The sequence below is a fragment of the Protomyctophum bolini genome, assembly GCF_963924005.1.
Source record: "Protomyctophum bolini genome assembly, chromosome: 7".
Classification (NCBI taxonomy): domain Eukaryota; kingdom Metazoa; phylum Chordata; class Actinopteri; order Myctophiformes; family Myctophidae; genus Protomyctophum; species Protomyctophum bolini.
The window spans coordinates 1,960,702-1,975,152 of NC_137868.1; the positions used below are offsets into that span (position 1 = coordinate 1,960,702).

General features: G+C 43.2%; 1 protein-coding gene across 1 annotated transcript in view; it reads left to right on the plus strand.

The window, feature by feature from the left end:
• Positions 1–1,686: 1,686 nt before the first annotated feature.
• LOC308317885 (NACHT, LRR and PYD domains-containing protein 12-like) overlaps positions 1,687–14,451 on the plus strand; it is a gene marked incomplete at both ends in the record, with an annotated part of 20,902 nt that continues 8,137 nt past the window's right edge. The window contains 3 exons of the mRNA XM_080767234.1: positions 1,687–1,951; positions 13,147–13,182; positions 13,319–14,451. The exon at positions 13,319–14,451 is cut by the window's right edge and continues 617 nt beyond it. Of these exons, the coding sequence (XP_080623360.1) occupies positions 1,687–1,951; positions 13,147–13,182; positions 13,319–14,451 (1,434 nt within the window). The remainder of the gene's footprint in view (positions 1,952–13,146; positions 13,183–13,318) is intronic.

The window sequence follows — 14,451 nt, forward strand, 5'->3', positions numbered from 1 at the left end:
CGGGCCTGCAGGGTTATATTAATGGTTCTGTACCTGACCAACGGGCCCTACAGCGTTATATTAATGGTTCTGTATACCTGACCAACGGGCCCTACAGCGTTATATTAATGGTTCTGTACCTGACCAACGGGCCCTACAGCGTTATATTAATGGTTCTGTATACCTGACCAACGGGCCCTACAGCGTTATATTAATGGTTCTGTACCTGACCAACGGGCCCTGCAGCGTTATATTAATGGTTCTGTACCTGACCAACGGGCCCTGCAGCGTTATATTAATGGTTCTGTACCTGACCAACGGGCCCTGCAGCGTTATATTAATGGTTCTGTATACCTGACCAACGGGCCCTGCAGCGTTATATTAATGGTTCTGTATACCTGACCAACGGGTCCTACAGCGTTATATTAATGGTTCTGTACCTGACCAACGGGCCCTACAGGGTTATATTAATGGTTCTGTACCTGACCAACGGGCCCTACAGCGTTATATTAATGGTTCTGTATACCTGACCAACAGGCCCTACAGCGTTATATTAATGGTTCTGTACCTGACCAACGGGCCCTGCAGCGTTATATTAATGGTTCTGTACCTGACCAACAGGCCCTACAGCGTTATATTAATGGTTCTGTATACCTGACCAACGGGCCCTACAGCGTTATATTAATGGTTCTGTACCTGACCAACGGGCCTGCAGGGTTATATTAATGGTTCTGTACCTGACCAACGGGCCCTACAGCGTTATATTAATGGTTCTGTATACCTGACCAACGGGCCCTACAGCGTTATATTAATGGTTCTGTACCTGACCAACGGGCCCTGCAGCGTTATATTAATGGTTCTGTACCTGACCAACGGGCCCTGCAGCGTTATATTAATGGTTCTGTACCTGACCAACGGGCCCTGCAGCGTTATATTAATGGTTCTGTATACCTGACCAACGGGCCCTGCAGCGTTATATTAATGGTTCTGTATACCTGACCAACGGGTCCTACAGCGTTATATTAATGGTTCTGTACCTGACCAACGGGCCCTACAGGGTTATATTAATGGTTCTGTACCTGACCAACGGGCCCTACAGCGTTATATTAATGGTTCTGTATACCTGACCAACAGGCCCTACAGCGTTATATTAATGGTTCTGTACCTGACCAACGGGCCCTGCAGCGTTATATTAATGGTTCTGTACCTGACCAACAGGCCCTACAGCGTTATATTAATGGTTCTGTATACCTGACCAACGGGCCCTACAGCGTTATATTAATGGTTCTGTACCTGACCAACGGGCCCTACAGCGTTATATTAATGGTTCTGTACCTGACCAACGGGCCCTACAGCGTTATATTAATGGTTCTGTAGCTGACCCTACGGGCCCTGCAGGGTTATATTAATGGTTATATTGGCATATATTGGCCTTTGGCAGACTTCAAATGAGCCATTTTAATCGCGATTAATCGCGATAACTCCAGGATATGCCCACCACTAATATATATATATATATATATATATTCTGTCTGTCACTGTTCACTGCCTTGCCCAAGGGCAAGCCGCTTGTAGGAGTGTCGGCCTACCAGAGACGTATTTTTTTTTACATTTATATATTTTTTCTCTTATTTTTTGTAACATTAACTACAGCTTGTGATCAATATTTTCATACCCAGAGCTTTCTGTTTGTGTCAGGAATAAACCATGGATGGACTTAAGGAAGAGGAACGTATCTTGACAACTCTCAACGATCTGTCAAAAGAAGAGTTTAAGGAGTTCAAGTGGCATCTGATGAAGCTTGCTGATGTTGACGGCCGGAAGGCGCTCCAAAGATGCGACCTGGAAGACGCTGACAGGATGAAGACAGTGGATCTGATCGTCCAGAACTACACTACTCATGCAACTCAGATCGTGGAGACTGTCCTGAAGAAGGTCAAAATGACTGATCTACAGGAGAACCAAACCAAAGGTAGGTGAAGACATGGTGTATACAGTATATACTATAGTCAGGGGATATTCATACAATCTGGGAATACATTTCTTACCAAGAACTTTCTTCATATATACTTTCTCCATTATTATATGGGGACTAGGTTGGTCTCCCCTTGTCCCCCATATATGGGGACTAGGTTGCTCTCCCCTTGTCCCCCATATATGGGGACTAGGTTGGTCTCCCCTTGTCCCCCATATATGGGGACTAGGTTGCTCTCCCCTTGTCCCCCATATATGGGGACTAGGTTGCTCTCCCCTTGTCCCCCATATATGGGGACTAGGTTGCTCTCCCCTTGTCCCCCATATATGGGGACTAGGTTGGTCTCCCCTTGTCCCCCATATATGGGGACTAGGTTGCTCTCCCCTTGTCCCCCATATATGGGGACTAGGTTGGTCTCCCCTTGTCCCCCATATATGGGGACTAGGTTGGTGGAGGGTGTGTAGAGCCCAGGATCACATTAGATGATTGACACAGGGGTGAAAAATGGGTTACAAAATCGTGGGATAAAAAATATATTTAAGAAAACAAAAAGGGAAGAACTTTCTTCACCAATGTGTTTGTAAAGGTGTCTACTAACCCAGCTGGCACAAGACGTCAGTTGACGTTTATTTTTGGTTGGATTTAGGTTGGACCGTCGTACAACCAAAATCCAACGTCGGGACAACGTCGAATTCCAACGTCATTAGTTACGTAATAATCTGACGTCAACTGACGTTGGTATTTGGTTGGTTTTTAGTTGTGTTGTTAAGTAACCGAAATCCAACGTCTGTTCAACGTATTATCCCAACGTCAGATTGACGTAGAATACTGACATGCTGTTGTCAGGATTTTGACCAAACCTCAATGTCTGCCTAACGTTATGGTGCCAACGTCAACACAACGTTAAAGCCTTACATCATTAGACGTTGGTATTTGGTTGGTTTTTAGTTGTGTTGTTAAGTAACCATAATCCAACGTCTGTTCAACGTATTATCCCAACGTCAGATTGACGTAGAATACTGACATGCTGTTGTCAGGATTTTGACCAAACCTCAATGTCTGCCTAACGTTATGGTGCCAACGTCAACACAACGTTAAAGCCTTACATCATTAGACGTTGGTATTTGGTTGGTTTTTAGTTGTGTTGTTAAGTAACCATAATCCAACGTCTGTTCAACGTATTATCCCAACGTCAGATTGACGTAGAATACTGACATGCTGTTGTCAAGATTTTGACCAAACCTCAATGTCTGCCTAACGTTATGGTGCCAACGTCCACACAACGTTCAAGCCTTACATCATTAGACGTTGGTATTTGGTTGGTTTTTAGTTGTGTTGTTAAGTAACCGAAATCCAACGTCTGTTCAACGTATTATCCCAACGTCAGATTGACGTAGAATACTGACATGCTGTTGTCAGGATTTTGACCAAACCTCAATGTCTGCCTAACGTTATGGTGCCAACGTCAACACAACGTTAAAGCCTTACATCATTAGACGTTGGTATTTGGTTGGTTTTTAGTTGTGTTGTTAAGTAACCATAATCCAACGTCTGTTCAACGTATTATCCCAACGTCAGATTGACGTAGAATACTGACATGCTGTTGTCAAGATTTTGACCAAACCTCAATGTCTGCCTAACGTTATGGTGCCAACGTCCACACAACGTTCAAGCCTTACATCATTAGACGTTGGTATTTGGTTGGTTTTTAGTTGTGTTGTTAAGTAACCGAAATCCAACGTCTGTTCAACGTATTATCCCAACGTCAGATTGACGTAGAATACTGACATGCTGTTGTCAGGATTTTGACCAAACCTCAATGTCTGCCTAACGTTATGGTGCCAACGTCAACACAACGTTAAAGCCTTACATCATTAGACGTTGGTATTTGGTTGGTTTTTAGTTGTGTTGTTAAGTAACCATAATCCAACGTCTGTTCAACGTATTATCCCAACGTCAGATTGACGTAGAATACTGACATGCTGTTGTCAAGATTTTGACCAAACCTCAATGTCTGCCTAACGTTATGGTGCCAACGTCCACACAACGTTCAAGCCTTACATCATTAGACGTTGGTATTTGGTTGGTTTTTAGTTGTGTTGTTAAGTAACCATAATCCAACGTCTGTTCAATGTATTATCCCAACGTCAGATTGACGTAGAATACTGACATGCTGTTGTCGGGATTTTGACCAAGCCTCAATGTATGCCTAACGTTATAATGCCAACGTTCACGCAACGTTAAGGTCTTACATCATTAGACGTTGGTATTTAGTTGGTCTTTAGTTGTGTTGTTAAGTAACCATAATCCAACGTCTGGTCAACGTATTATCCCAACGTCAGATTGATGTAGAATACTGACATGCTGTTGTCGGGATTTTGACCAAACCTCAATGTCTGCCTAACGTTATGGTGCCAACGTCCACACAACGTTAAAGCCTTACATCATTAGACGTTGGTATCTGGTTGGTTTTTAGAGGTGTTGTTAAGTAACCAGGATCCAACATCTGTTCAATGTATTATCCCAACGTCAGATTGACGTAGAATACTGACATGCTGTTTTCGGGATTTTGACCAAGCCTCAATGTATGCCTAACTTTATAATGCCAACGTTCACGCAACGTTAAAGTCTTACATCATTAGACGTTGGTATTTAGTTGGTTTTAAGTTGTGTTGGTAAGTAACCGAAATCCAACGTCTGTTCAATGTATTATCCCAACGTCAGATTTACGTAGAATACTGACATGCTGTATTTTGACTACAAGCAAACATCTTATAGACATAATAAAGTTAACATCCACACAACGTTACATTCTGTGGGATCTCAGAACAACCATACAGGCCATCTACAGCACCCAACACACACACACACACACACACACACACACACACACACACACAGGCCATACAGTACAGCACATATACACACGGACTCATAGGGTCACATGCACACACCTGCACGGCACCCACACACTCCCAGCCACACACTGATAGCATAGTTAAGCACAGACAAACAATTTGAAGGGAATCATCCTTCACTGACCATATACAAGTACACCCCCGCATATTTCACTCACGTTCCACACGCACGTCACAAGCACGCAAAGACCACTATAGGCTTTCCCTATTATGTACAATTTTGGGCCAACGCAGACTGTTGATTGGAAGGTATCTTGTTTGAACACACACCACATGGGGTACATACACACATTAAGGGTACGTGCACATACATTTACAGCAATGTATTGCCCCAGTATAAAGTGACAGACAAAGGAAAGAACTGCACCCTTTTTCCCCAATCCTTTTCCCCAATCCTTTCTCCTATACCTGACCCTGTTATCCTTTTACTCTTTCCCTATTCCTCCATGTATTACATTCTACAATAAATGTACCTATGTTAAGCTTGAACCTTGTGACTCTGTATTGTGTCTCCCAGTTCATTCCAACTGTACATTTCCTGTAATTTCCCTGGACACGACACTAACATAATGATATTTTGTTGGTTATGTTGCTGTTACCTAATGAGAATCCAACATAATCTGGATGTAGAATATATGGACAGTATTTGGCTGAAGGCTGTGTAGTGTAATAATCATCAATTTAACCTGCAAGTCCAACCACAGCAATTTGTAGCTGTTGCATGATCACCTGTGGTACAACTCTTCCAGGGCTACAGGACCAATATGGCCCAGAATACATGGTTGTATAGCCTTTTCCAGATGACTGAATTTTACTTGAGACAAAAGCATTGCACACAGGTGCATGTGTCCTACAGTCATGAGTCCGTCACCCTATACCCAAAACCCCGACCCTAAACCTATAACCTCAGAGGAAGTCCCTGGTTAGTTTTAACCTGCCACTGGTCAGTTACAACCTGCCACATGCATGACAGGAGCCACGGGTTAGTTGTAACCGTGAGCGCATGTCGGGAGCGTGTTGTCAAACTAATGCCTGTTGGACTGTTAGTATGTCTAACAAACGTATGTACCCCATTGCACACGTATTTATTTTCTTCCTGTGCCATACAGTGCAGCTTTCAGACAAATGCCAATCAAGTTGCTCCTGGGGCAAGCACATGCCAGCAGCCCACCTACTGTAGTGAACCTGGGACTGTATGTGAGAGATGGATAGGGTGTCTTTTCCAGTGTTCATTTTGACGAGGAGACATGGTTTCTGCAGGCCTCTTACAACTGATTTATGGACCTTAAAGGCTTCCAAATATTAAGTAGTTTACCAATGTAGCCCTTCATGCCACTTCCAAAATGGTCACTTCTCTACTGTCCTCATCAACAACAAGAACACCTGGTGGATTAGCTGCAGGGCTGGACTGGCCACAGGTCATATCGGGCATAGTATAATAAGCCATTAAGCCATTAAGAATAATGTGACAGAGTTGCAGTAACTGGAGTCTGGTCATGGTGCAGACAATGAGGAAACGTATTAGGGTGGACGTAGAATACGCACATCGACAGGCTGGGTGCTGGGCTAAAAGAAACGTCATGTAGATAGGATGGAGCCCGCACACCACAGGTAAAGGTAAGACGTTCTTTATTTAAATGCTGACAACGTTTCGATCTGTGTTGATCTTCATCAGGTCATTAGGGTACCACAGAGAAGGGTCTGGTTGGAAGGACCTAATCTGTCTGAATGTAAAGGTGACTACTGTATATCCTCATAAACTGCATAGTTCTTGAATAGTGTATGTATGAGATGTACAAAATCCCGACAACAGCATGTCAGTATTCTACGTCAATCTGACGTTGGGATAATACGTTGAACAGACGTTGGATTATGGTTACTTAACAACACAACTAAAAACCAACCAAATATCAACGTCTAATGATGTAAGGCTTTAACGTTGTGTGGACGTTGGCACCATAACGTTAGGCAGACATTGAGGTTTGGTCAAAATCCCGACAACAGCATGTCAGTATTCTACGTCAATCTGACGTTGGGATAATACGTTGAACAGACGTTGGATTATGGTTACTTAACAACACAACTAAAAACCAACCAAATACCAACGTCTAATGATGTAAGGCTTTAACGTTGTGTTGACGTTGGCACCACAACAGAATAACGTCAATGTTAGAACATCATATTGAAAAATGTAATTGATGTCAACTGACGTTGATATTTGGTTGGATTTAAGTTGTGTTGATAATTAACCAATATTCAACGTTGGTTCAACGTATTACCCCAACAAGTCCCACAATGCATTGCAGACATCTTTTGCCAGCCCACCAAAGCATTTTTGAACAAAACTGAAAGGTGATTGGCTGGCTATGAGTTGCAGGCAGCCCATTGGCTCTTGACTCACATGTGACTTGTCCACTGGAACAAAGCGTTCTTTTTTAATGCACAGCAGGCATGCACACACAGCAGCAGTTTGGCTCACCATGATCAGAGAGCTGAAGTTAACAAATTAAAGCAAACCAAAATAAAATCACCAAAAGGCTGTTTAACAGGAAAACAAGTAGCTGCCGATCTATTTGTTGGATTAAATCTGCATCATGGACATGGAGACTTGTGGCACACAGACAGAGAGAGGTTGGAGCAATGATGGACCATTACAGGTAATGTTTAAACTAAGCTTTTTATAGTTTTGTTCAATAACAGTGTTAAATAGCTCTACATTGTGACAGTAATCATTACTATTGTTTGTTCAGTAACAGTCTTAGATATATATTGTGATGCTATCTAGTTTGTTCAGTAACAGTATTAAATAGTTCTTTATTGTTATAGTAAACATTGAGAGCAGTGGTTCTCAACCAGTGGTCCGGGGACCACCAGTGGTCCCTGAGGGGGCTCCAGGTGGTCCCCAGCTAAATGATGGAGAGCTGGTAACCAAATGGGCCATCACCGGTTAATTTGGTTTAATTTCATTTTACACTCCCCAGCTAAATGAGTTGGTCTACACACTCACACTTGCAGCACTTTGGAATTGACTATTTTCATATAACACCAGCAGTCTCAAAAGACTAAGACTAATACATTTGCTGTAAAACATTATCACTGGGTGTGTGTGTGTGTGTGTGTGTGTGTGTGTGTGTGTGTGTGTGCGTGCTTTTGTGTCTTCAGCTTCCAAACGCTTCAAAATGAGAAACTGGTGTAATCCGGGCAATAAAGGACATCAGAAATCATGAATCTCCACCAAATCCAAAGTAAGTCCATAAATTGGTTGTAATTTGAACAATTGGATGAGCTGGTTTACCTGTAATCTTAGTTTACTGAGACTCTACTTCTCTGCATTGCATTATGTTTACCCTGTTTACTGGATAAAAGGTGTCTGCTAAATGCCTACATTGTAGATTAGTATTTTTTTGACACGGTTAAAGTTGACAGATGGCACACTGACCATCTACTATAGCAAATTTGTGATTTTTGTTGTGAGTGATCATACTCGCAATGGTTCGCAAAGGAGCCAGCAGTCATTTTGGATGGAAGCTGACAACAATGGCTGCTGGCAGCAGTGAGGAGGGGGACTGTCCATAACGCCTACAGTCAGCAGTGAAATACGTAAAAGTTTATAGTGTTAATAATGAAAGGGTATAGGGATCTGATGTTTCACTCAACCAATGAGTCAATGTTTACCATAGGGTTCACAATACATTTCCTCTTTCTTTTCTCAGAAAGATATGTGTCATTTGTGAAAGTCTAATTGTCCAAATTAACTATCTTGTCTCAAGCATTATATACTTTTAAATCTGTATAGTCTGTCATTCATAATGTGTTGTATTTATTTTATTTATCATTTTCATTCACTATAGGACCGTGTGACCGGGCACATGTAAAGAAAGAAAGAAAAATGGGACATCAAGATCAAAGGTCCTCTCAAGTAGAAAACCATCGGGTGAGTACATCCACACTATACTGAACTTGACTATTACTTGCCAGGTGACAATAAAGCAGGCCTGATTATTTTTATTTTTTTTAATCCAAAATGAGTTAATAGCAGTCCGGCAGACTCTTCACATACTAGAGCATGTCTGAAATAAATGTCAGAGCTGAAATTGACATGTGAATATGAAATAAATGCTTAAACATGTAGCTAGGTGTAATGTTAAGAGTCCACATGAGAAGTGAACCTTTCAAGCCTGTTTTCTCAACTCGCTGTTTTCTGCAAGACATTACAGAACGGTCATAGAATTATATTAGCTGTTAATGCACTTAATATGGCATTCCTTCCTGCGACTTTTACCATACTCTCAGGTTGTCATCGTTGGAGACACAGGGAATTATTCATTGGATGATGCACCAAGAAGAACTGACACTTCAGTACAACCTTAGTCGACATCATGGCAAGAATTAAGTCCCTGGGGCCTGCATCTTTTTGATGTTGTATATGGTAAGTTAAAAATTGTAATTTCTCAATGTAACTTTTCCTTGACATTTTCTTTATCTTTCTAATTTTATATGGTGTAGGGGGCATAATATGATCGGATACAGTTGGCCTCTAGCCAGCCAACTGTATGCAGGTACCAAAATCCAAAACAGCATTCACTTGTTTTGGCTAATACAAAAAAGAAAGAAAGTTTGCACCAGTCACTGTGAAAATTGAGTAAGTACAGCCGTCTAGCTTTATAGACCTTAGGCATTCTAATTTATGTTGATGTCATGTTCTCTAGAATCCACAATATAGTTGAATAGCCCTACATTGTCCAGCAGAGACAGAACTCATATCTGCAAACTCATTTAATTTTAAAAGAACAATCTCTCACTGATTCCAAACTTTTGAACAGATATGTGTCAGTCAATACAGATGTTTCATAATGTAAAAATCAAGCTACAGTTGTTACAATAGCTTATTTCTGCCATTTATCTTTAGGGGAACTAAAGAAGAACACAATCCCTCTACAATTTAAACAAAACTTGGCAGAGAAGACTCCAACTGATTTGCGGCAGCTCATGATAGAGCTGGAAACAGGACAGTAAGCTCAGACAGCTACAGGAGTTCAGTTTCTCAGTGTTATTTCTCATTCAGTCTTTTTGATGTTTTTGCCTTTGGTACATATTTTATAGACATGCCTCAAAGATGCACCAAATTGCACCATATTGTTTTTATCTATTCATATTGTATAATAATTTTAAGGTTTCACAAATTGAATAATTTGTTTTCCTACAAAGGCAATTCGGGCTATGAACCTATTAACGAAACCTGTAACTCTTTGGACCACAATATGACTATTACCTGCATACTTATTCCAATATGCTAATTACATGTTTAAGGAAATATTTAATAATGTTGTTCTATTAAACTTTGTAAAATAATATTGTGTGCTATTGTATTTTCACCTTGTTAAAACTTTGTAAAACAAATCTTAATATGTCCTACAGATGTCCTGTGCCCAGTGGGAAATGCTGGAGGTTGACATCATTCAGCATCTATCTAACGTAGGTTGACATCAAGCCAATGCTGGGTTATGATGTCAAACCAACATTAGGTTATAATGTCAAACCAACGTTAGGTTATGATGTCGGACCAACGTTAGGTTATGATGTCGGAACAACGTTAGGTTATGATGTCAGACCAACGTTAGTTTATGATGTCAAACCAACGTTAGGTTATGATGTCGGACCAACGTTAGGTTATGATGTCGGAACGTTAGGTTATGATGTCAGACCAACGTTAGTTTATGATGTCAAACCAACGTTAGGTTATGATGTCCGACCGACGTTAGTTTATGATGTCAGACCAACGTTAGTTTATGATGTCAAACCAACATTGGTTTATGATGTTAGACCAACGTTATTTTATGATGTCAGACCAACGTTAGGTTATGATGTCCGACCGACGTTAGTTTATGATGTCAAACCAACATTTGGTTTATGATGTTAGACCAACGTTATTTTATGATGTCAGACCAACGTTAGGTTTTTATGACAGACCAACGTTGGGTTATGACGTCAATCAAACTTTCATATCCAACCAAAAAGCAATGGTCATCCAGATGTCAGACCAACGTTAGTTTATGATGTCAGACCAACGTTAGGCTTTTATGTCAGACCAACGTTGGGTTATGACGTCAATCAAACTTTCATATCCAACCAAAAAACAATGGTCATCCAGATGTCAGACCAACGTTAGTTTATGATGTCAGACCAACGTTAGGTTTTTATGTCAGACCAACGTTGGGTTATGACGTCAATCAAACTTTCATATCCAACCAAAAAACAATGGTCATCCAGATGTCAGACCAACGTTAGTTTATGATGTCAGACCAACGTTAGTTTATGATGTCAGACCAACGTTAGGTTTTTATGTCAGACCAACGTTGGGTTATGACGTCAATCAAACTTTCATATCCAACCAACCAACAATGGTCATCCAACGTTGGAGTACAACGTTATCCTAACGTCATGTAGACGTCTTGTGCCAGCTGGGTAACATATCCCACATTGGTTTATATTCAACCACCCTAGGGGAATTTTTGACAGCTGCTGAAAGTTGATATACCATACAACCATTATATGGCAAATTTTCTAAATTTCATCATGCTTTAAGTAGCATGTGACGTGTCAAACTAGGGCTGGGCATTACTGCTGTCAGCCATCCTGTCAGCCTGTCAGCCTGTCAGCCAGCCTGTCAGCCTGTCAGCCTGTCAGCCAGCCTGTCAGCCATCCTGTCAGCCTGTCAGCCAGCCTGTCAGCCTGTCAGCCTGTCAGCCAGCCTGTCAGCCAGCCTGTCAGCCTGTCAGCCAGCCTGTCAGCCATCCTGTCAGCCATCCTGTCAGCCTGTCAGCCAGCCTGTCAGCCTGTCAGCCTGTCAGCCAGCCTGTCAGCCATCCTGTCAGCCAGCTTGTCAGCCTGTCAGCCTGTCAGCCTGTCAGCCAGCCTGTCAGCCATCCTGTCAGCCTGTCAGCCAGCCTGTCAGCCTGTCAGCCAGCCTGTCAGCCAGCCTGTCAGCCTGTCAGCCAGCCTGTCAGCCTGTCAGCCAGCCTGTCAGCCAGCCTGTCAGCCAGCCTGTCAGCCTGTCAGCCTGTCAGCCAGCCTGTCAGCCTGTCAGCCAGCCTGTCAGCCTGTCAGCCAGCCTGTCAGCCAGCCTGTCAGCCAGCCTGTCAGCCTGTCAGCCAGCCTGTCAGTCAGCCTGTCAGTCAGCCTGTCAGCCTGTCAGCCAGCCTGTCAGTCAGCCTGTCAGCCAGCCTGTCAGTCAGCCTGTCAGCCAGCCTGTCAGCCAGCCTGTCAGCCAGCCTGTCAGCCAGCCTGTCAGTCAGCCTGTCAGCCAGCCTGTCAGTCAGCCTGTCAGCCTGTCAGTCAGCCTGTCAGCCAGCCTGTCAGTCAGCCTGTCAGTCAGTCAGCCTGTCAGTCAGCCTGTCAGCCTGTCAGCCAGCCTGTCAGCCTGTCAGCCAGCCTGTCAGCCTGTCAGTCAGCCTGTCAGTCAGCCTGTCAGCCTGTCAGCCAGCCTGTCAGCCTGTCAGCCAGCCTGTCAGTCAGCCTGTCAGCCTGTCAGTCAGCCTGTCAGCCTGTCAGCCAGCCTGTCAGTCAGCCTGTCAGCCTGTCAGCCAGCCTGTCAGTCAGCCTGTCAGCCTGTCAGTCAGCCTGTCAGTCAGCCTGTCAGTCAGCCTGTCAGTCAGCCTGTCAGTCAGCCTGTCAGTCAGCCTGTCAGTCAGCCTGTCAGTCATCCTGTCAGTCAGCCTGTCAGCCAGCCTGTCAGTCAGCCTGTCAGCCTGTCAGTCAGCCTGTCAGTCAGCCTGTCAGTCAGCCTGTCAGTCAGCCTGTCAGTCAGCCTGTCAGTCAGCCTGTCAGCCTGTGTAAAGAGAGCCCTCCCTATGATTGGCCACCATTGAAATAATATCTGTGTAATATTTTGAACAGCATTTCATGGATTTTGGAACGTCTGGTATACCACCCAATACAGTTTTTGAAAACGCACATTAATCTAGTGATATTTATATTTAGCATAGTCATCGTGACTTCGTCATGAGAAATTGGCCTTTGACGTTAACGAAAACAACACCGATATGAGGACCATGTTCTATAACATACACTTAATGATGTCATCTTGTCTTTGGTCATTTAGAAACTACACAGCAAGGTACACTGTAAAATACACTACTGTACTACTACTACACAGCAATCCATTGCATGAATGTTGTTACTTAGATAATGACAATAGAGCATCAATACATACTAACGTATAATGACAATAGACAAACTAACGTTTCACTTCATTATCCTCCTCTCCTTATTCAGGACCTGAACGTCCATCACAAGACTCGGCTAGCACGGGTGAGTAAAGAAACTTAGATCAGGTTCTCTACCTTTGTATCTCCAAGTACAGCAGTACACCTTCTCCACCTTCATCTATAATGATGTCATTCTATAACACATACTTAATGATGTCATCTTGTCTTTGGTCATTTAGAAACTCTTGCTCAGTGTATAGAAGCGCTCAAGTCTAATCAGAGGCAGAAGATTCAGCGTTTGAATCACTGGAGCTCAAAAGATGTAGCAAACCCACTTGTGAGTGGCATGTTCACAGAGGTCTACAACACAGTGGGAGGCAGTGGACAGGTCAATAAAGAACATGAGATCAGGCAGATTGAATTGGCATACTGCCAAACAGCTGGACCAGAAACACCAATCAACATGGACGACATAGTGGAACCTTCACCTGGACAAAGTGAACAGATCAAAACAGCGGTGATGACGGGAGCGGCCGGCATTGGTAAATCCGTACAAGTTCAGAAGTTCACTCAGAACTGGGCAGAAGGCAAAGCCAACCAGCATGTCGACTTTGTGTTTCCATTCACTTTCCGAGAGTTGAATTTGGAGATGAAGGAGAACAAGGAGAACAAGTACAGCATGGAGGGATTTCTTCATCACTTCTTCAGTGAAACCAAGAAGATAAAGATCTGCACCTTCCAACAGTGCAACATTCTGTTCATCTTGGATGGGCTGGATGAATCGAAGCCAGCTCTAGATTTCCTGAACACTGTGAAATGGACTGATCCGATGAAGCCAACAACAGTGCACGTTCTCCTGACAAACCTCATCAGGGGGAACTTGCTTCCAAAAGCCAAATTCTGGATAACCTCACGACCTGCAGCCGCCGGCCAGATCCCTTCTGTTGACAGGGTGACAGAGGTGAGAGGGTTCAGAGACCCTCAGAAGAAGGAGTACTTCTTCAAGAGATTCCCTGATGAGCAGCTGGCCATTCAAATCTACTCTCACATCGAGACATACCGAAGCGTCCACATCATGTGTCACCTCCCGGCCTTCTGTTGGATCACTTCTAACGTTATGGAAGAAATTGTGAGGAAGAAAGCAGCGCTGCCAAAGACCCCGAGCGCCATGTACTTCTACTTCATTGAGATGCAGTCCTTACTCAAGAATGCCAAGTATCCTGATAGGAAACAGTATGATGTCATTCTTTCTCTGGCGAAACTGGCTTTTGAAGGGCTGATGAAAGGCGACCTGATCTTCGAGGAAGAACACCTGACAGCGTCTGGCATTGATATCAGCGACGCAGCAGTGTACGCAGAACTGTTTGGAGAG